Raw genomic sequence first — 23,476 nt, 5'->3', positions numbered from 1 at the left:
GTGTTTGTCTGAAAACCCGAAAATGAGTAAGCATGTTTGCGCTTCCAGTTCCCTCGTCTTGCAGTCAACAGGCATTTGAATAGATTTTTGATTAAGTGCCTGAAATGAGGTCTGTGGTTAGCACAAGCTTAAATGATATGTGAAGTTGAACGTGCTGAATAAAACATGGAAGCATCATAAATCTTTGTTCACAGATCTTATATTCTGCAATAATCCAAAACCCAAAGGAAAAATCCCATTGGCTTTTTGACAAGGGAACTATAAGGCAATGCTAACTTCCAGGCTGCACCACTCTATGATGATGTTAACATGCTGATGATAGCAGGTGTAATGTTTGCCATGTTCATCACCTTAGTTTAGCATGTTAGCTAATGCTAACATTTGTTAATTATCAGTAAAGACAGTATTAATGGGAGTGGCATTAGTTTTGGAGGTATTTGGTCAAGACAAATTAAAACCTGATGACCTGATGATGGTGCTATATCAAAAGTCAGAGGCTCACCGAAATTATTATGATTCATCCTGGGGAGGGACATAAGTGTTTGTACCAAATGTCATGCCAGTCCACTGTCATGTCAGTAGAGGAAAAGTCAGGGGATCATGAACATAGAGCTGCAGCCAGCTGTTATTTTCATCTAGAGAATAATCTGCCATTATTTTCTTGATTAATCGTTTGTCAATAAAATGTCAGAAAATATCAAAATGTGCCTGTGTAAGTTTTCAAAGCCAAGGTGGTGTCTTCAAATAGTATGTTTTATCCAATCAAGTCCAAAAATCCAAAGATATTCAGTTTATTATCATGTATGACAAAGAAATGCATCAAATACTCACAATTAAGAAGCGTGAAACCAGCAAATGTTTGGCTTTTTTGCTTAAAAACAACAACAACTCTGACTCAATTATCAAAAGGGTTGCCAATTAATTTTCCATCGATCGACTAATCAGTTGATCAACTAATAGTTGCAGCTCTACAGTAGGTCTTGTAGTAGGATTATTCATCTTGGAGCCATGAATGTCTGTAGATAATATTATGACAATCCATCACATAGTTGTTGAGATATTTCAGTCACAAAGTGCTCGACTGACCATTACTGCCATCCCTAGAGCCGTGTTGCTAGTGTGGCTAAAAACATACGCCAGAGGAATTACATAGAGCCAACAATATAACTATTAGTTAGAGGAGGGCACAATATATGGTCTCAAGGACATCTAGCCCTATAAAAAGAATGCTCTATTGAGATTTCTGACCTTTAGGTCAGGAAAGAGCTGACCGGTACATATCTTGTTTCACTGACTTCCTCTCCACCAGCGACCTGCTCAGGATCTCCACAGCCTGCAACTCTGGCCTTACAGTGTAATTTCAAACCACAGAAATCTGTCAGTGGCAAAACACACATCCTCTTGTCTTCCAGTCTATTCTTATGGGTTGTTTTTTATTTACTCACCACATTTGTTTAAATCAGAAAGCATAAAGCAAATGCTCGAGGCTATTATGACTTAGTGTATAGTACAAACAGCTGTGCCACACCACGTTTCCTTTTAGCCCTGATGTGCATAAATACTCATGCTCGTACTATCCAGAGAACATAAATTGCTCATAGTTAATTAACCACAATAATTAAATTTTCTATTAAAAGACAGACAAACTGTAATTTAAGCTTTATCTTAAACTTAATATCCCAGTGGTTGCACTGTAATAATACCTTGTGGTGCAGTTGTGCTAATGCTAAGATTTGAGGTCCTGTGCTATTAAATTCTTCCCAGTGATTAGTCTAAAAAAGCTGAGGCCATTTTACCCCCTGGCAGCTCGTAGTCATGAGCGAAACATCTTTATTACAGGACAAATTAACTAAGCAGTTATTTCAGGTTGGATCTCGAGGGTGTTAATTTATTAAAGTTACACAGATGAGCTTTGCCATGGAGTTCAATAATTCAAAGTCAACTTGAAGCAACAGATCAAGGGCACGAGGAAATAGCACTTGACATTAGGGTGTAGAGCGTCTTGAAAGACCTTCAGGAAAAAAGGGCGTAGGCAAAACATCAATTAGGACAAGTGAATAATTGAATTGCTCAGGAGAAAGCAGCTCTAGCAAATCGAAGAAGAAAACAACAACAACTTGTCCTGACAGATTTATCCAGCAGGGTGAAGTCCAAGGTGCTCATATTTCTATTTGAAACAATGCTTCAAAACAACATCAGCAACAGATCTGCGTGGCTTTTACTGTCGTTTTGGCAGCTCAACACCTATTCTAACATCCCCTCTGTATCGGTGACATTAGTGAGGCTTTATGGTGAGAGCAGTGACTGTCAGCTCTCGTGATTCTTCCCATGTTCCTGATGTCTATCTACATGCCGGCCCTCATCCCCATCAAAGCCATCTCTCAGCCAGTAGATCCATCTCTGACATAATCGGCTTTGACCACGGCAGAGTTTGTTAAACTTCTGCAAAGATGGGAAACTTTTCACACAATCAGCTTTTGCTGTGAGATGTTGCTCTAATTCTCAGTTTGATTGTCTAACTCTCAATGCTCATGCCACCGAACAGCTTTCATGCACTACACGAGCATCAGAGTGGGTTTATGCTCATAAAAGCTTCTGTTGGTTTGACTTGATGGAGCCACGTTCGCTCTGTTGTCCACATTCTGTTTCCGCTCTAAATGAGGTCTACGATAATGAAATCAGCCTGTTCAATTAGCTCAGCTAGAATGCTCTATGAATTTATGTAAGCGTATTTGGTATTTTATGCATACTCACTGAAAGTTCAAGAAGGCAAATAGTTGTCTTCCCTAAATGTGAATTTTGGGGAATATTGATGGACTGACTGTGTGTTTTGTCAGCCTGAATGTGACCAGAATGCGTAACAGCTCCATTTGTTGGTCGCTCTGCAAGTGTTCGCAGTGAATAAACAATTGCAGAGACTCGAGGTTCTTTATAAGCCTGTGTAAGCCAGACCAAAGACAACATGCCTGATGGTTAGGCCTACATATCAAAGTGGGCACGTGCACCTAATGGTATACTTTAAAGGGGACCTATTATGCTTTTCCTTATTTTCTGTCATATAATTCTACAATTTTTGATGTTCCCAGTAATCCCTGTGAGCAAAAACCTTAGGTTTCAGTCTATTTGGAATACTGACATTACATAGCCTATACACTGTTACATGAAGCTACAAGCTAACGTCAGGGAAACATGAAATTTTGGTTACCCATGTTAATGTTAACTAGTCCATACCCATTGAGTACAGCGTACCATACCATGACTTAGTCATACCAAAAATTAGAAAAAACAAACTTTGGGCCACAGGGGGAGCCACAGCGATCGATCACATTTTAGCCATTTTTAAGCATTTTTCTGTTGTTATAGCGCCACCCAGTTGCCAATTAGAGTTAAATTTCTCCAGTCACCTTGAGGCATCCTGTTCTACATATCTACCAAGTTTAGTAAAAATCCATATGGCGGTTAGGCCTAGATAAGAAATTAGCTCTCTAGTGCCCCCATTTTGTTTGATGGGGTCAATAATGGAGGGATCCCCTCAGATTATGTGTGGTCATATGCCTACAAAGTTGCGTGGTGATCGGTGAAACCCTTGAGATGTTATACACTTTTATGTGATGAGCCACGCCCTCCACAATATTCATTGCCTTATAGAAGCTCAGTTTTAGTAAGTTTTCCAACTTTTGCCAAGAGGGAACTTTAGATATTGGTCCCTAGATTATGTTCACCGAGTTTCATGCAGATCGCTCAAACTTATAGGAAGAGATGGATTTTAAGTGTTTTTCAAAAAATTCAAAATGGCGGAAAATCTATATAACTGGAAGTTATGGATTCTTGAGGCAAATTTGTTCCTCATGAGAAGAGGCATCTCTGTGCAGTTTCATGTCTCTACGACATACGGGGCATGAGATATGCCCATTCAAAGTTTGCAATTTCAGTCGGTTGCTATAGCGCCCCCCTTTGGCCAATTGATGTAATATTGCTTCATTCGTATCCTCCCATGACCCTCTACCACTGTGCCAAATTTCACATGGATTGACACTGTCAGTGAGGAGAAAAACGTGGAACAGACATACACACACCCACAGACAGAGTTTTCGTCACTATATAGTAAGATGGGCAATCAGACATGTTCCAGCATGTTCAATTGTGAAAATTTTGGTTTAGAAGCTTTAATTGATGACTTTTCACATCAAAAAGTGCTGCTATACCCTGTTACTGTCATTTTACTTGCAGCGATGCCAAGATATGAAAGACCCGGAAACACTGACCAATCAGAGCAGACTGGGCTTTTTCAAAAGGGGGGCTTAAAGAGACAGGCACAAAAGCAGAGCTTCTCAGACAGAGGGGGAACACACAGACAGTATGGGGAAAATAAAGTGGGTTTTTGACCATTAAAGCACGTAAACATGTCCTAGTAGAAACCTTAAAGTATGGACCTGAAAATGAGCATAATAGGGCCCCTTTAAAAGCACAACTGTCACTTCACAGTGACCTGAAACAATAGATTTTGTTCATTACTAATTGGCTGATCCACAGAATACTAATCGTCAACAGTTTTGATAGTCATGTTATTATTTTAATCTTTCAACAAAGATATTCAAGTATCTTCTGATTCAAGTTTCTCTCCTGTGAGAATGTCCCACTCTTATTTCTTGATATCACTGTAAATTGAGCTATTGATTATTTCCATAATAGATTAGATTTCGCTGAGTAATTTTTCAATGAATCAGTTAAATTAAGTCTATAAAATGTCATTACAAATTCACAGAGACCTAAGTGATGTCTTTAAACGTCTTGTCCAAAAGAATCAATGAACTATCATGACAAATCCTCACATTCAAAGAGTTGGAACCTGCAAGTGTTTGGCAATTTGTAATATCTGTAAATAGATTATGAAGACATTGATCTGCTACCGGACAAGATTTTGGTATTGGATGTGTTCTGGTTTTCATTTGTAGTCTGAGCAGTATTGACCAACCACATTTGAGTGGCAGGTAAACAGTCTGTGTGGACAGGCAGAACACATTGGCAGAAATGCAATCTCAGAACCCATCGGCTGTCATCTGATAACGATTTAGCTTTTTAAAAATTGATCTACATTCATATGCAGGTATCTGTTTATAGAGAAATGAGAAGTGCACGAAAGAGGAAATCTTTGCCCAGATGTTCACTTGCTGCACTGGATTTCCCATAATATTGGCTGTTGCCCCCAGAGGCTTATTGTCATCAGACAGATAGCTGATGGGTTCTGAGATTTGGCATTTTGCGCTTGAAAAATGATGAACTGATGATGATAATGTTTTTGTTGATCAACTAATCGATTAATTGTCTAATTTCAACTCTACTGGGCCTATTTATTTATTTCACTATGATTTATAAACTAAACAATTAGTCGATAATTGAAATAATTGCGAGTTGCATTCCTAAATAATGCAAATGAACAGTGCATTTTGATTTAAAGACTTTTTTGAATGATACATTTCTATACAAAAATATCAGACTGTGAAAAATGTGCATGAGAAGAAGATATTCTTTTTTAATCCCCGAGGGGAAATTAAATTTTTTTCACTCTGTTGACATACACACACAGGCTCGAAATACACACACATACACAAACGGGACCTATACATGCATTAAATGGAAAGATGTCAGAGCGAGGGGGCTGCCCATAGACAGGCACCCCGAGCAGTTGGGGGTTTGGTGCCTTGCGCAAGGGCACCTTGGCAGTGCCCAGTAGGCGAACTGGCACCTCTTTAGCAACCAGTCCACACTCCATATTTGGTCCAGATGAGGCCTTGAACTGGCGACCCTCAACTTCCCAACCCGAGTCCCTGTGAACTGACAACTGAGCTACTGTAATGACATCAAATGTGTTTTTTTTGTCTGATCAACAGACACAAATCCAACAACTATCTGGTTTACTGTCACATAAGACAAAGAAAACCAGCACATCGTCATAACTGAGGAGCTGGAATCAGTGAATGTTAACGTTTTTGCCTCAAAAACAATCAATCATCAAAATATCAAAAACAATCAATCATCAAAATAGTTCCTGATTAATTTAAGTCAGTTGACTGATCAATTTAGCATTCTACATTATACAACACTGATTTTAAATGTAGTGTACAATACAAAGTAAATCTAAGATTAACATCATCGACTTATCGGCACATTGTCAGTATCGGCCAATATCGGCTTTAAAATTAACTTTAAGGATCGCCAAGTTCAAGACAGGTGAGGTAAACAAACCTTTATCTTGAGCCCATCCCACACATCCAACAACACTAAGCTCCTCTTTTCACTCTAACCTGTAGTGAAGCACACTGCTCCTAATCTCACAGCATCCTCCCACGGGCGGTGTTGGAGGTCAGACAAGTAAGGCATCTTAAATAACCGGTGACCTTAAATTCATCTGAACAAATAGACTGGTGTAGCGGCGGACAGATGGAAAAAATGCACAAGAACGTTCCCGCGTCTTCGACTTCACCGTCTTATCTGACATCTGCGCCCTGACCTCTCCCTGACGAACATTTACACCAAACAGTGCGAGCAACGTGGGGTGCACTAAAGCTCCCTGATGCTCATTCACTTTCAAATCTAGGGCACGCGAGTGCTCAACACAAAACAGACAGCAGTGGCAGATTTAAAAATAAAAGATTAAATGCTCGTGGGCTGGAAAAAAAAAACAAAAAATATCTCTCTCTGTCATACAAACGGAAACATACACACGGAAACATTCCTCTCTCAATATAAACTCAATACATGAAAAAGCTGATAAGAATACATGAAATGAAAAGTACATTCAATATTCTCTGCACGCCATCGATAAATCCATCTATTCAAGCCTAATTTCATGAAAGCTGCTCTCGTGTTTACTACGTACAAAGGGACTTAGTGTCAGATTAAAACATTGTTGTGCGTTGGAGTGACACACACCTGACGGGATAACACGGGCTTGGTGATGCTCCCTTTGGGGAAACGGTGTCTTATAACGTCACAGGATCAAGGTCAAGGTAGGGGGCGCTTTTTAGGAATGCCACAGTAACAACAGGTCCTCTTACTCAATCTGCCTGGATGCATTACACCCCTCACTGCGATCAGGGATGAGCTCTCATCAGGAAGAGAGAGCGGTTTAATTAAACAGAGCAAATCATCTTCTCAACAATGATGACGGATAGGAGAGGCAGAAATGGGAAAAGCAGGGAGAAAATTAGGGAGGAGAGGATGATACAGGAAAGTAGAGCTGGTGGCAGCTTTGAAGGAAAATGGAATAAAATGGTAGAACCAACAGAGAGGAGGGAGAGGTAACCTTATGAAAGAATGTCTGAAATCATAATAACAAAATGAATTATTCATGAGGAAATGGAGGGGAGGTTCAGTTCACTATAATGAGCATTTTTGTGAGGTCGCAGTTTGGTAACCTAAGCAGGCCTTCAAGTGTGTGTACGTGCATGTGCGTGTGTATGTGTGTGTGAGTGTAAGAGAGATACTGCTGATTCAGTAGGGATGGGTGAAGGTGACCCTCGCCTGCTCCTGCTGCCTGTCTCACCACCTGATATTGATCCCAGTTGTCCAACTCAGATCTGACTCAAGGATACATGGATTCATTGCCTTCTTGACATTTCAAATATGGCAGTGTGTAAACTGTAACCTCACACACTATCATTGATTAGTTATTGATCTGCTCCCTCAGTCAGAGTCTAACCACTTAACAGCGTCTTATCCAATCCCAAATTAAATCTCGATGTATGGAGGCAGTGACGCCAGGCCAGCATGGGAATGTTGTTGTTGAAATTTCATATCAGACTCCACATAAACTGTTGGGAACTAAGAATAGAGCCGGCTACAACTGCGGAATCCAAATGCAGTGGCTGGGAGCAAAGGTTTGGACCACAGATGGGAGAATATGCCTGCGTAGCCCTGCCCTGTCAAGGGTAAACTGCCTTGCACATAACACACAGCCCACACACACACACACACATGCACACTTTGTTTTCACCCCACCTTAAAACAGTAGCATTAATATGCATGATGCCGAAGGACACAGGAGGTACATAATTAGACAATCAACAACTCCCAGATGACGTGCATTACTACGACAGGAGGAGAAATGCACCTCACTTCATCCTCCCCTCTCGTTAGCGGCAAGAGCGGAGTCATGTTTGTACGTCGACATGCATTTCCACTTACTGTCTGTTCAAACTTGGGCTGAGAACTGGAATCGAAAGAGGACAAATGCAGGATGAAACCAAAAAAGGCTTTGCTGATAGTTATAGTGCAAAACAGGTGCTGTGCTGGGGGAAAAGCAAACAGTGTGGGGACCAGAGCAGCATGTGTGGACAGTCTGACACCACATGTCTCTCCTTCCCTTCCAACAAATTAATGATTCATTATAACAGCATAACCTTGACTGCTCTCCAAATCCAAAGCAATGCATAGTATTAAGTCAGGGTCAAACATCCATCTCTTCGAAACAGGCTCTCTGTATCGAGCAGGGACACACCCTAAACAAACAGCAACAACACAGAGAGAGAGAGAGACAGAGAGAGAGCTGCGAGGCACACTACACACATGCCTGCACACACACCTGGCCGTGAACTACAGAGCACGTTATGCAAGTCAGTCTGTTTCTTATGGCAAAATGGGCACAGGTGCATAAATGTGGGCTTGTGTTTACATTTCATTAAGACAATTTGCAGCGCAGGAGATTAAAAACATTAAAAAAAGAAATGATGAAAAGGTCTCAACAAACTTTTCTAATCATGCAAACACATACACACAACCATATGCTTCTATACTTGTGAGGACCCTCATTGACATAATGCATTCCAAAGCTCCTTACCTCAACCTTAACCATCACAACTAAATACCTATCACCAACCCTTACCCTATCATTAACCATCACAACTGAGCATCTATCCCCAACGCTTACCCTTACCTAAACTATCACAACTAAATACCTATCACAAACCCTTACCCTTACCGTAACCTAAACCATCACCATTAAATACCTATCACCAGCCCTTACTCTTACCTTAACCTTAACCATCACAACCAAATACCTATTCAAAACCCTTACCCTTACCCTAACCTAAACCAACACAACTAAATACCTATCCCCAACCCTTACCCTTACCTAAACCATCACAACTAAATACCTATCACCAAACCTTACCCTTACCTTCACCTAAACCATCACAACTACATACCTATGACCAACCCTTACCCTTACCTAAACCATCACAACTAAATACCTATCACCAAGCCTTACCCTTCCCATTACCCTTAACCTATTCTTAACCATCACAACTGAGTATCTATCCCCAACACTTATCCTTACCCTAACCTGAACCATCACAACTGAATACCTATCACCAACCCTTACCCTAACCTAAACCATCACAACTAAATACCTACATATCTCCAACCTTACCCTAACTTAAACAATCACAACTGAAAACCTATCCCCAACCCTTACCCCTCCCCTTACCCTAACCTTAGCCATCACAACTAAATACCTATCACCAGTCCTTACCCTTATCCTTACCCTAACCCATACAATCACAACTGAATACCTATCACTAACCCTAACTGTTACCCTTGCCCTAACATATACCTAATTCTAACTTTAACCTTAAAACCAAATCTGAACCCTCAAACACGCCTTTGAAGGTCCGTACAAATCCAAAGGCATAGGTTCGTCACAACATCGGGGAGGACACATGAAACGGGAGGTTTGGTGGTCCTCCGCTAAACAAATGTTGAGCATCAAACACTTAATTTCCTGAATTGTGATGGATTTATATGCACCAATTTGTGCCTTTCTGCACCAATTTGTGGTGTAAACATTTAATTTTGTCCAACTAAAAGTCCTCTGATACTTTCATGTTTTATGCACATGCTCTAAGTATTCAGGGCAACATGTCCTGTGCGTTACCCTTGAAATTTACACCTATATCCAAAGGTGTGGACTAGGCACAATGTCCTTACTTTCCAAAAATGTCCTCACTGTCAAGGTCTAAAACTCCCAGCGCTCACAAATATATATGTAAAGGTACCCTCATACAAATGCACACATCCTGTTGAAGGAGGCAAAGGTAAACTTCATGTCAAACTGACACTCTTATCCCTATTAGATCTGCCACCATCATTACAAACCCACATTGCTCACTCCCTCTTACACACTGACTAGTTTACATGTACACACACTCCCTCTCTCTCTCACACACCCTCTCTGTCTCTCACACACACACTTGGGTTAGACACAACAGATTCTCATATTTCTCATATTTAGGGAAAATACTGACCTGCCTTGGCGCTGACACACACACATTCTTTTCAAGCAGTTGAGCCTTTCAAAGAGGATCCGTTTGAACGCGTCTATATACATCGACCCGACTGAGGTTAAATAATAAGACTTAAATAAATACGAGCTGTTTAAAGAGCAGCCTGCAGTGTATGTAAGTGTGTGTATGTATGTGTGTGATGAAAAGCAGTGTGGGGATGCAGTGATGAGTATATGGCACCACCACCGTATCCCGGAGAAAGTCAGAGGCGATGTGCACGGCTGACGGGATATTTGGACAGTGATGCTCTGAGAGCCGTGGTGATGTTGTAGAGAGAGGAGAGAGGAGGGAGGAGAGATAGGGAAAAATACTCACACACACACATGCTCGCTCACACACACACACACACACACACACACACACACTACACACACACACACTATCGGGCAAATCTGACAGCGGCCGCTTATAAATGTATCAGCTGCTGCACAGCTATAGGCAAAGCAACGTGGAGGATGGATACATGTCATGGTCAGACATTGCTGTTTAACTTGTGAGGAGTGTGAAGCCTGCTGAACAATAAGTGCTGCACTTTGGAGAATTTCTTACCTTCATGGTGGCTTTCTTCTCGTCAAATCCGTCCTGCTGGCCTCCGCTGTGCAGATCGTGCAGATTAATAACAATCAGCACATGCTTTGAATGTATTAACAGCAATCAAGAAGGAGAAGACAAACGCCGCACTATCGATCTGACCGGGTGGAGGTGTCATTGAACTGCAGGCGCGCAGATCAGATGAGATAAAGGCTGTGTTGTCCGGTGCAAAGTGTGGTCAGGTTGATGATCCTGCTCCCCCCAAAAGAGCACTTTAGAAGTAAAGAAACAGCGATAAAAGGCAAATGAGAAGGTTATCTTGGGGAAGTTAAGGAGCACAGAGGGGAGGGAGTGAAGAGTTAAAAGTACCGCCCCTTATTATTCTCACTCTCTGTGCACCTGCATCAGCAGCATCACTTTTCGCTTACGAGTTGGAACCAGGATTTAAAGGCGTGAGAACCACATTCAAAAGGAAACTTAACAAGAATGTTCTTTATCCAGTTGTGACGAATGTCATTTGGCGACTTTATCAAACTTTCAAAGGTTTTGACCAAAATAATAATAATAAAAAAATTGTCTGGAGCCACAAAACATGATTGAGCTTCATATGAAGGTAACACAACCTTTAAGTCTAAATGAGCCTATTAATATTATTAATAAGTCTAAATGAGCATTTATTAACATGCTTTAGGCCAGTGGTTCCCAACTGGTGGGTCATGGTCAAAAAGTGGGTCGCAGGTCAATTCTGAGTGGACCGTAAGTGACTGCAAACATGTCAAGTTTGTAAAAAAAACACACTTTATTTTGAAGTACAGTGAATTTGTGGTAGGCCTACAGAACTTTTATTTTAAAGTGCCATTTTCCAACATATTCTCACTCTGACCTCGTCGCCTGTTGACATTTGGTCATGGACTTTCCACGTCAACATACCACACGCAAAGTACCCTGGGTGGGTTGCTTGTTGACGTTCTGGGACACCGTGTCAAGTTCTCTTCTTTCAAGATACACCTCCATTTTCACTGGAAATTTAACGTTTACATACAGTCTGTTTTAAAATAAATGCACTACATCGGTACAACACCGTGAACATTCGGAGTAGTTGGGGGTTCAGTGCCTTGCTCAGGGGCACCTCGGCAGTGCCCAGTAGAGGAACTGGCATCTCTCCAGCTACCAGTTAACACTCCATATTTGGTCCAGACGGGGACTTGAGCTGGTGACCCTCCAGTTCCCAAACCAAATCCCTAGAGACTGAGCTACTGTCAGGCCTGAACATGAGCTTCTCTCTCTCAAAGCTAGAAATAAGTCTCAAACTATGATGTCATAGGGTATAAAGTCTGGAGCTGCTCCATAGACAACCAGCATGTTTACACGACATTAGAGAAAATTGATTTATTGTAGTCTGACTAAAACCGGACTTTAAGAATACATGTAAACATGTTAGTCCAAATGAAATAGTACTAAATTGAACTTCTCAAAGTTGGACTAACACACCCAGATAATGTGATTGGGAGTCATATTACTATTACTATACTGCATGTATACAGTCAGACCAGAACTGGCCAAGGTGCTCAGCGCATGCTCCACAGTGTCCACCCTGGGCTTTGACCTGGAAGTCGAATAGCATTAATTGCATAATGATAGAAGAAGCCAGTAACAACATGGCGAAATCTACATCCAGAGCTGTGTATTTTTGGATGGACAAGGAGACACAGTTCATGCTGTTTCAGCTCAAAGAGTTAAATATTTTAAAATACATGGATGGGAGGAAAACACTGAATGGAGACCTGTTAAAAAAAGTGGCGGAACAGCTGAATGACACTGAATTGTTTGGTCTGTGACGAAGTAGGTCCAGTATTAACAAGATGAAAGGGGGCATATCGCCACCAATCGAAGCTGATTTGGACATACTTGGGTCAATAAATTGATTCCCCTCCTCTGCTTGTATACTAGTCTAGATGAGCTGTGACTTTAGCTCGACTTAACTCTGCATGTAAATGTACAGAATAAATTAGAGGCTGATTTTATGGACCCACAGAATGTTTGTTTTCTTTTTTATACCTAAATGATCTTTATTCTATTGTAGTGTTCTTCGCTCTGAAACAGAAAATGTTCCCATATGCTCAGAACATTCCCCTGGGTGCTCTTAGTGTCATCTATAAGATTGTTCACCATTTATTGTCTATGGAGCAGCTCCAGACTGTATACTTGATGACATGACATCACATATTTTAGTTTTAGCACTCTAGTTTTTGGATTAAGGAGAGAGTTTTTCATGTAAAGTAATATTTGGACTGTCTTAGATCATAGGAATACATGTATGAAGACGTTATGGTGACATAATTTTGGGCGCAGCTTGGTGTGATGATGTTCCATAGACTCATTTAGCCACGTGTTAGCAACTGCCTCTTTTAAAATACATAGACACTCCATTCAAATATTGACTTTATTCTTACCTTTTTTTTAAAAAAGATTTTGAGATATATTTTCAACATCTTTCTTTTTGAAATCTGGAATGTACATAGCTATTGTATTGAATTTATTCAATAAAGTTTGGAAAAAATAAGAAAAAATTTCAGTTCTGCAACTTCATCTCTAGAGGCCACTAAATCATACATACTAGTCCTTTAAAACAGTGAACTTATACAAAATGCAAAAATGAATGAATGCATTTTAAAGTGGACTACAGGCTGCAACAAATGTAAAATGCTAAGAAAATGTAAATATTAATGCAGTAAGACTACCGTATTGCAACTGTTGCATTAACAGTTGAGTCAATGATATTTTATTTATTTAGGAATCATAAAGGACACAAATATAATTGTCTTTTAAACTGTATTTCTTTTTTTTAATTTATTTATTGCCTTGCTTGCTCTCTTCTATGTGGATTATAATATGCATTTAGTCTACACTGTACTAATGGATCGTTGTACCTTTAATTCTGATGCATGATGGGAATTGTAGTAATTCGCTAAGACTGTAACAAAACCAGTTTAGCGATACAAAACTACAAGATCCAGAATTCAGTTCTCTTACTTCTGTTGGGTACAAACAAAAATGGCGTCGAACGGGGAAGATGCGGGTTCCCTCACGACTGTTGTTCCTGGGGAACAAGAAGAGAGAAAAACGTTTTCATTTGGTTTCACTAAGACAGTTAGCAAATTTAAACCTTCGGCTGTCGACGCTGCGATCAAGAAAGATGAAAAGGATTACCTGACAGGAATTGACGATAAAGAATTGCAAAGGTAAGCTTCGTATGCTAATGCTAACCAACGTAACGTTACCGGTTTCGTTTAATATACAGGCTAGCATCAGCGTAACCGTTACTTATTTCATTCTGACATAGCTTAGCTAGCAAGTAATTAAATTATTGTAGGCGTTGTTAGCAATTGTGAACGAAGTTTATACCATATCTCATTATATTAATTATAAGTAAAGCTTGTTATGAAGCGGCCCTGACTGTTAGCTCGCTAACTTCATTCTGTGCTGCAGTTCAAAACCATCGGAGAAGCCCAAGGAGCTCATCATCCCTCTGATCCAGAAGAACCGCTGGCACAAAGCGGACCGAGCGGGCCACAGCGAGGCGAGCGGAGGCAAAACACAAGAAACAAGCCAAGACAATGACTCTGTGGAGTCTCAGGCTGTCAAAGAACTCATTGAAGGTATGTGTATTCAGAAGATATAGTGAGCTGAGATAACACTTACCCAAAAATATTAGTCCCAAGGGAAATTGCTGTGCAGCAGCGGCAATACAAAGTGGAATAAGAGCAGATACAAAGAGTGCAAATTTACACAAGTCTAAAATACCACAATATTAAGTGAGAGATATGTAATAAAGATAACAGTAATGTGAAAACTAAATGTCCAATGCCAAAATAAGCCCACCAGTATGGCTGATAGTTATGGAAAGGTTCATTCCTGATGTTTGTACAGTGTCAAATTCCAGGTAGTATAAGAGCTCAAGAGTGCATCATTAATGCAGAATGTTCATGATTATGTCCATGACATTTCCTTTAATGCCTAATTATTGCACATCATGTCCTGTGAGTCAGTTGTGAGGGGTTAATGACAAGAACTGAATGTAGTCCACGCAGTAGTCTATGAGAGAGGAAGAAAAGAGAGCAGATCAGAGCTGAAAAGGATGCTGGAGCCACCTCAGGTCCCCATATCTCCACTGTCTATCTGTCGACCTGAGGTCTAAACCCATGTTTAGTGTGTGTGCATTACCTCTTATATAAAGCTCCTTATCAGTGTCCAATTTGTGCTTGTAGACTCCCGGAGGCAGCTCGATCAGTGGCAGAATGGCCCTCAGTCAGGAGCCAACCTGAACCTCTCCATCCCCCTGTTGATGCAAAACAAAGTGCCAGATGGCTTTGAGGATGGGGACCATGTAAAGGTGGATCTACGGCCTGAATCTGTAAGTACAGATTCATATTATGTGATTGAAATGTTCTCTAATCTGAAAAGAAGTGCACAACAAAGAATGCAAGCTGGACTCAGCAGTTGCGTCAGAAAAAGATAAATCTTGATTTGATCCTTTAGATGAAGTCTTGATTAAAGACTTGCTTGAATCTTTCTAACACACTGTTTAAAAACAAGTGTTGGAAATGTACTTTGCAGTATTTGGTCAATTTATCAGTTGTGTTCTTGTTATTCCTGTGACAAAGAGTCTGAGAGTGGAAAACAGGTCATTATATTTCAATATGTGCATTATTGTTAGGTAAAGTAGAGGACACAGTCAAGTCATAGAAAGTACACCCACACATGAGAGAAATTTTAAGAGGTGAAGGAAACTGACTGATTCACAGTCTTAACTGAAATTAGGTTGACAACATGAAAAAATATTTTCCACTACTAAAGTCATTTTTTATTCTGTTGTACTATATTAAAAACACTCCTCTCTATATGTAGATAATTTATTATTATTTTAGTAAGCTTTGATGGTGGCTTGGTTTTGCTGCCTTGCTCAATGGCATTTATATAGTAGTTGTTATAATAATTATTTATATTATTATTTTTTTAAAAATGGTATCAGATGTGAACATCACAATATAATCTGCTAGACAGGCATTTCGGTGAGCACATGAAAATGCCTGACAGTACAAAAAAATATGGTAGACTGGCTACTTTGAGTCAGACTGAAATTTGAGTATGCGAAAGTGCTGACGGTCAACTGAGTAGAATAACACCCCTGTGTGCATATACACAGTCGTGCGCATGCGTATGTGTGCAGATGACTTTGTCAGTACATTGGGGCTTGGGTGGCAGACAGGCGTCAACAGTCTCCCCAGAGACATGCAGGCAGCCAATCAGATCTCTTTTCCTTTCATCAGAGGCCTCGCACCTCGTCACTGTCATCCCATATCTGCTCTCAATCACTGCAGATGTGTCTGTCAGAACATGAGAGTCAGGGGAAACTTGCTCGCCGTGCCCTGGAGCTCATTTTAATGCAGCCTGCTCTGCAAGAGAGAGCTACCAGGCAGCCTCCCTCAGAGGAAAGCCTTTCTGCGGAGACAGAGATGAGCGGGGCCATTGCTCTGATGAGGGCTGCTGTGGCTGCTGCCTGGTGACTTCAGTCAGCCTGGGCTGAATCTGACAGCCTGGAGCCAAAAGGCTGAGTAAGACTGGCATCACAAACTGCTTCTCTGTCAGCCGCTATAGTTTTTTTTGTGTGTGTTTTTCAGAACTCAAACATTACGTAAGCACCTGAGCATGTTAGCCCTGATAAACATTTTTAATGCAGACTGTGGTGTCTGTATTTCACATTTAATGTGTGTGTTTTGATGTTCAAAAAGATAATGTCATTGTATGTGTTTGTCAGTCGTCACAGGCAGATTATGAGAGTGTTCCTGTTGAGGCCTATGGGCTTGCCATGCTGAAAGGGATGGGCTGGAGTAAAGAGGAAGGCATTGGACGCACATTTAAACAGTAAGTAACAAACAAATCATTTACTCTCCTAATTTAACATTAGATGTCACTTGCACCACTGTGGCGCTCGAATTTAAGCTGAAAAAATGACGAGTGCACAGACAAAAAAAATAATTGGCAACAGTTACTCCTCATGATTGATTAATTGCTTACGTCATTTAATAAGTAAATTTGCTCAACATTTCTTAGTTCCAGCCTCTCCACTGAGAGGATTTGCTCCTTTTCTTAATTTTATATCTTTGTAAACTGAATATCTTTGGACTTTGGACTGTTAGACCGACCAAACTGACAATGGAACATATTGCAGTTGTAGCCCTAGATTGAATACCAGTTAAATCAGTGTTTGAAATGGTTAAAATTTTGAAGTAAATGTGTCTACATTTATATTCTGATCAGGATATTGAACTTTAGTGCTCATTGCTACTGTCAATATTGTAAAATTTTAATGATTTCGCCCGTTAACCTGCAATGATATTATAATCTGCACTTATCATACGAAAAAGTGTCTTTTGTTTTCCCCATGAGGAGAAGCAATTGACAGGATCACTCATATTTGTTCTCAAGTGGCTTCGTTCCCTCAAACAGAAGATGTCTGTCTCAAGCTGCATCCATCTCGTGCCTCTTTCACATCCTGCACATGTTAGTTTCTTTATTGATTTCATTCTGTTGTTCCCTGTCTGCTCAGACACGTGAAGCCAATCGAACACCAGCTCCGTCCAAAAGGTTTGGGTCTTGGAGCCGATCGTTCAGCGATAAAGGACTTGGAGCCCAGCAAACATAAGCGTCCCCCCAAGCCAGGCGAGGAGAGAGAGAAGGAGGAGGAACTAGTGATGGGTCCAGGCGGCTGTGTTCTGGTGCAGTCTGGGCCACATAAAGACCTCTACGGCAAGGTAGAGATAATCTGAGATGGGTTTGCATCCATAGTCATCATTTATTGTTTCCTTAAATGGAAGTAAAGTTTTGCAAAACTACCTGTTTTAATTCTATGTTTTGTTTTTAAGAACATTTATTCATGTGCTGCAGATTGAAGGCGTCGATGCAGACAACGCTCGTGTTGTGGTGAAGCTGGCTATTGGCGGCAAGTCTGCGACAATCAGCCAGTATGCTGTTAAACTGGTCGGGCGCAAGGAATACGACAAAAACAGCAAAGACCTCAGTAAGTAACTTTGAACAAATTAAATAGATAAAAGTTTACATTTATGGAATGGATGCTGATGGGACATTTTGTTTTCCTTTACACCAAATTAGATGATATTTCACAACATTTAGAGGTCACCAAATGCTCTATTCTGTTTTTTTATAACTCGTACACCAGTTCTATGTAATGACAGTAGCAATATGATTCAGTTCAATTACACAGAAATGACCAGTAATGAACTTCAGGTTGTTTGTTGTTGTTGGTTTACTTAAAGTTGTCACATGATGATTATCGCTGCCTGTAAAACAACATACTGTGTACAACTGACTAAATATTGGTACTGTCGTTCAACATATTTTAGTGTGAGTAAACAGTAAATGTATATTTTTCTGACGCGCTAAGCTCTAATTATCCCGTCACTTCCTGAGAACCTCCTTGACGGCTGGAGACACGTAGCCATGGTAACTTGTGCCAGCCTCCACTCTACCTGCATCAATGATTTGTGAGAATTGTAGAGTCTGAACTAATTTATAATATATATTATGCCTGGTTAAGTAAAATGCTATGCTTACACTTAAATTGAAGTGTTAATGATGTACTGCCTTGTTTGCTGTTTGCCATTGTTGTGAATGTTATTGTCACTACGAGATTGTTTGCATACCATAATATTTCACTGGAAATAGTATGTGTAGCTGTCTTGCTACCCCTGTGAGTTCCCCACACAGACACACAGATTCAGCCCTATGTGCAATACTTTTATTTACTGCTGCCCAGCACACAGCAACAAAATCAGTCGTCAACATGTGCCTATGGTTGCCTGGCTCCCCCAGCACGTCTCCCAGTCCTTTTAGTTTTAAACCAAAAACTCAGACAGTGTCCTTCTCCTTGGTCTGGGCCCCAGTCCTCCGAGGGCCAGCACACTACTGCATGAAAAAGGGAGAGATGTAATCAGAACAAACCAGCAGCAGTTGTGTCAATCATCTCACCTGGTACTTCTCTCATGAGCCATCCCCCACACCTCTCCCCTGCATCTTACCACTAACTACACCCACCTCCACAGTATGCAGTTCGCATACTGGTGGTTTCATACTAAGGTTTCAGACATACTATAAGACCTCACATACTGTTTCAGTGTACTACTTAGCATGTTTGTCTGGAATCTCAGAGGCAGCCTCTGTCTGAAGTTTCCAGTTGAAGGAACAACACTGAAGCCATCTGCTGTTGTTTTTTCAACTGAATTTGTTTTGTGACAAGTCTGAAAATTGCTAATTCAATAAACCTGATAAACTTATTTTTAAAGCAAAAATGCCCAAAGATTCACTTGTTGCTGCTTCTCAAATATGAATATTTAAGAACTCTTCTATGTCAGTGAATTGAATTTTTGTTGTTTTTGGAGTGTTGGTCAGGCAAAACAAGCTTTGGGAAATTATGATGGGCATTTCCTGACATTGAACAGACCAAACAATATATCAAGAAGATAACTGTCAGACTGATCTGTAATAGAAAATAAATGTTTGTTGAAGCATTAGTTGTGTGGAGAACTGACTGGGCTAAACAGGTTTGTCCTCTACTGACATTTCAGCCTGTGTGGAAAAAACACAGTGAGTCAGCCACAGCTTTTATTTTCAATAATAAGAGAGTAGAGACTAAAAACACAACCACTCAGAATCACACACACAGTCACAGCACAGCAGTGTATATATTTAGATGTTTGCCACATTTCACTTAATGCAATGCTAACCAGGTTTTCCCTACTAACCAGGTCGCCTCAGTAAAGCCCACAAAGACAAGGAAAAGGAGAAAGAGCGACAGAAGGAGCAACAGAGACGGGAGGAGAAAGAGAGGCGAAGTAATGGTGACGAGGTAAAACACCATTCTTCAGAACGAGGGGGAGGAAAGGATGACAGGAAGAGGAAACACAGAGAATCTAGTCAAGACAGGTACATTTGTATTCTTAAAGTGCAGCTATTTTTATACACTCTACCACACTGTAGTATTTCTCATTTCCATTTATTGGTTAGTAAGTTGTCAGTTTGTTTTTCCTCTGCAGAGAGAAGCCTCCAGTGAAAGAGACAAGGCGACCACCAGCTCCCCCCTCCTGGCTCCAGAGAGACTTGAAAGTTCGCTTTATAGACAAAGCTTTCAAAGGGGGCAGGTACTACAACTCAAAGGTACTGATAAGCCACATAAATATTGCATGATTGTCAAAGTGTCTTTTCTTTGTATCAACTTGCTCAAGCCTTCTTTGGGATGTGGAATCCAAATGCTATCATCAAGTTTCAGACCAGGGAGCTCCGTGTCATGCCAAACAACGCCCCTTTGCTGTTCTAAAATCAATGTAAAGCACGGCCTCTGGTGGCTTATCCATTCATTTTCAACCGCTTCTCTGAAGCCGGGTCGCGGGAGCAGCAGGTTGAGCAAAGTAGTCCAGATGTCCCTCTCCTCAGCAACGCTTTCCAGCTCCTCCTGGGGGACCCCGAGGTGTTCCCAGGCCAGATGAGATATGTAATCCCTCCAGCATGTTCTGGGTCTGCCCCGGGGCCTCCTACCAGTGGGACGTGCCCGGAACACCTCTAACGGGAGACGCCCAGGAGGCATCCTGATCAGATGCCCAAACCATCTCAATTAACCCCTTTCAATGCAAAGGAGCAGCAGCTCTACTCCAAGCTCCCTCCGGAAGTCCGAGCTCCTTACCCTATCTCTAAGGCTGAGCCCAGCCACCCCACGGAGGAAACTCATTCAGCCAACTGTATCTGCGATCTCATTCTTTCGGTCATTACCCAGAGCTCGACCATAGGTGAGGGTTGGGACGTAGAGGGACCAGTAAGTGGAAAGCTTTGCCTTCCAGCTCAGCTCTCTCTTCACTACGACATAGTGGCACAGTGCCCACATCACTAAAAACACTGCGCCAAACCGCCAATCCATCTCCTGCTCCATTGTACCCTCACTTGTGAACAAGACCCCAAGATAATTGAACTCCCTCAGTTGAGGCAGTAACTCACTCCCAACCCATAGGGGCCAATCCACAGTTTTCTGGCAGAGAACCATGGCCTCAGATTTGGAGGTGCTGACTATACCTGGCAACGTCTCTTAAAATAAACACACAGCATGAAAAACTGCAATAATTTACTGATAATAAATTATCATTCTTCTGCCATGCAAAGTAGTTGTTCAGTGACACTTAGCAGAACGGTTGCCAAGCAACACACTGATGCAGGGGAAAATTTGAAAGGGCTGATGTTCTGACTAGACTCACAAGTCAGTCTTTAGACGCTTAACTAATGCTTAACTAAAGACTGATGACTTTCTCCCTGATTTTGTGTTTAGATGGGCGGATACAATTTCAGAGTTTAAACAAACTCCCTACGTTGCAGAACCAATAGTAAATCCGCAGGGCGGTCCTTCAGTGGCTCGCTGAACTCTTGTGCTTCTGACTATCAGAAGGCGGAGATCTCTGATTGTCTGGTGGCGAGACTATGTTCTGACAAATAGAGCCACCTGCTCAAAATGACCTACCAGAAGCAGGTGATCTGTTGGAATGGACCATTTCAGTAGCTCATTTTGTCAAATAGAAAATATCTCATATCAGAATGTGCTACTACCTCTAAATGTGGTTAAAAATATGGGCATTTCCTCTGGAATATATTGTTTTCACATCTTAAATGCATTGCAGATGCATTCTTAATGGTAGCTCGATTTGTAGGAACACTGTGCTTTCTAATTCTTCAGCAACATGGAGCCAAAAAAGTTCACCACATGGGTTCTAGTATACCTAATGTTAGTAGAAAGGAAAAAAAGTTCAATTCAATTCAATTCAATTTTATTTATAAAGCCCAATATCACAAATCACAATTTGCCTCACAGGGCTTTACAGCATACGACATCCCTCTGTCCTTAAGACCCTCACAGCGGATAAGGAAAAACTCCCCAAAAAAAACCCCTTTAACGGGGAAAAAAAAAAAACGGTAGAAACCTCAGGAAGAGCAACTGAGGAGGGATCCCTCTTCCAGGACGGACAGACGTGCAATAGATGTCGTACAGAACAGATCAGCATAATAAATTAACAGTAATCCATATGACACAATGAGACAGAGAGAGAGAGAGAGAGAGAGAGAGAGAGAGAGAGAGATGCAGGTAATGACAGTAGCTTACAACAACATTAATGAAAGTAATAATATTATAGTTATAGTTCTGGCTACTGTGGTACAATATGTTGAAAGTATGTATTAGTATCAGACAGTATACTTGTGTGACAATAGTCATATGTGTATAATAACAGTAGAAGTATGACTAATGACTAATGATGGCAGCAGCAGCAGGAGGCATCTGGCAGGACCACGGCAGCAGCACAACCACACACGTCACGCTGTCCAGGCACCGCTGCGGTATGAGTTATTCTGAGAGACAGTGGAGCACAAAGGCTCCGGAGAAGCCTTTCATTGTTATTGCAATTCCATTATAACTACGTATGTATCTACCAACAACAACTCATAGGCTCACTCTCCCCAAGCTGTTGTCACTCACCAGTAGCCCGGTTACTTGCGGAGTAGCCATCCTTCATTATAAAAAAATAATATCACTAGCAATTGACAGCACAACAAACGAAAAGTGAGCATAATAGACTACAAATACATTGTATTTTAATTATTTTTTACTCATTGCTCTGAAATATACACTGTTGAAAGAGTAGCACAGAAAAACTATGGAATGTCGCACCAAATCTTTAGCTGCACTGTTGAAATCATTCTAAGTGTTGGATTTTTGTCACAGCTGTTAAAACTAGGCTTGTTTCCTTGTAGATGCGTGTGGAGGACGTCCTGACACCGACCACCTGTGTGTGTCGAACTGAGGAGGGAAGACTGTTAGACGGTGAGTCATCAGTGTCATCTCAGTCTCTGCTGGTGTTAGTTTTCTCTCTTTGCTCTGGTGTTTGTTTTATTCCATAATTAGAGTTGTACAGGAAATTCGCAAAATGTGTTGTAACCATTATGAATTTATAATAAAGAAATGATTTGTGCTTTATTGGTTAAGATCTGATATAGATACATTAATGACATCATAAAATTCTTGAATAACCCTCTGTTTGTTTCTCTAACGGCAGATGTGAGCCAGGACATGCTGGAAACCATTGTTCCAAAAAGTGAATATGATTCTGTAATGGTTGTACTGGGAGAGCACAGAGGACAGGTAAACAAAGCATCATCTCTCCTGCAGGGTGTGTGTGTATGGTTTGTTCTGTTACTAATCTCAGTGTTATATTTGTTCGGTCAGGTTGGCCGTATTCTCCAGCGGGACAAGAACAAGTGCAGAGCGATGGTGCAGCTTGACCGACATGAGGAGAAGGTGTTCACGCTGGATTATGACACCATTTGTCACTATGTGGGAGCATCTGATCACTGATTCATATATTCCCCGTCCTTTTTCATCCCATCTGAAATGTCTGTTTTGTTATGTTCAAAAATTATGGATTTTAAAGCATCGCAATTTTGTAATAAAATATTGTCAAGAATTTTATTTGTGCAGACATTATTACAAGATC

The 23,476-nt window shown here is 40.9% G+C and overlaps 2 protein-coding genes across 2 annotated transcripts in view; one reads left to right on the top strand and one right to left on the bottom strand.

Moving 5' to 3' along the window:
- magixb (MAGI family member, X-linked b) overlaps positions 1-10,576 on the bottom strand; it is a 60,943-nt gene extending 50,367 nt beyond the window's left edge. Inside the window, exon 1 of the mRNA XM_078169835.1 lies at positions 10,305-10,576. Within this exon, the coding sequence (XP_078025961.1) occupies positions 10,305-10,387 (83 nt within the window). The 5' untranslated portion in view covers positions 10,388-10,576. The remainder of the gene's footprint in view (positions 1-10,304) is intronic.
- A 3,341-nt stretch (positions 10,577-13,917) lies between these two features.
- On the top strand, positions 13,918-23,451 carry gpkow (G patch domain and KOW motifs). The gene is made up of 11 exons (XM_033629455.2): positions 13,918-14,116; positions 14,364-14,533; positions 15,143-15,288; positions 16,693-16,799; positions 17,485-17,689; positions 17,823-17,955; positions 19,700-19,877; positions 19,988-20,108; positions 22,737-22,806; positions 23,039-23,124; positions 23,209-23,451. Exons 1-11 carry the CDS (start codon positions 13,929-13,931, stop codon positions 23,335-23,337), a joined length of 1,533 nt encoding a protein of 510 aa, XP_033485346.2. The 5' UTR covers positions 13,918-13,928; the 3' UTR covers positions 23,338-23,451.
- Positions 23,452-23,476: the final 25 nt, after the last annotated feature.

The sequence above is a fragment of the Epinephelus lanceolatus genome, chromosome 8 (assembly GCF_041903045.1).
Source record: "Epinephelus lanceolatus isolate andai-2023 chromosome 8, ASM4190304v1, whole genome shotgun sequence".
Taxonomy (NCBI): Eukaryota; Metazoa; Chordata; class Actinopteri; order Perciformes; family Serranidae; genus Epinephelus; species Epinephelus lanceolatus.
Note: the sequence above shows the minus strand (reverse complement) of the source record. Positions and strands in the feature narration are given on the sequence as shown.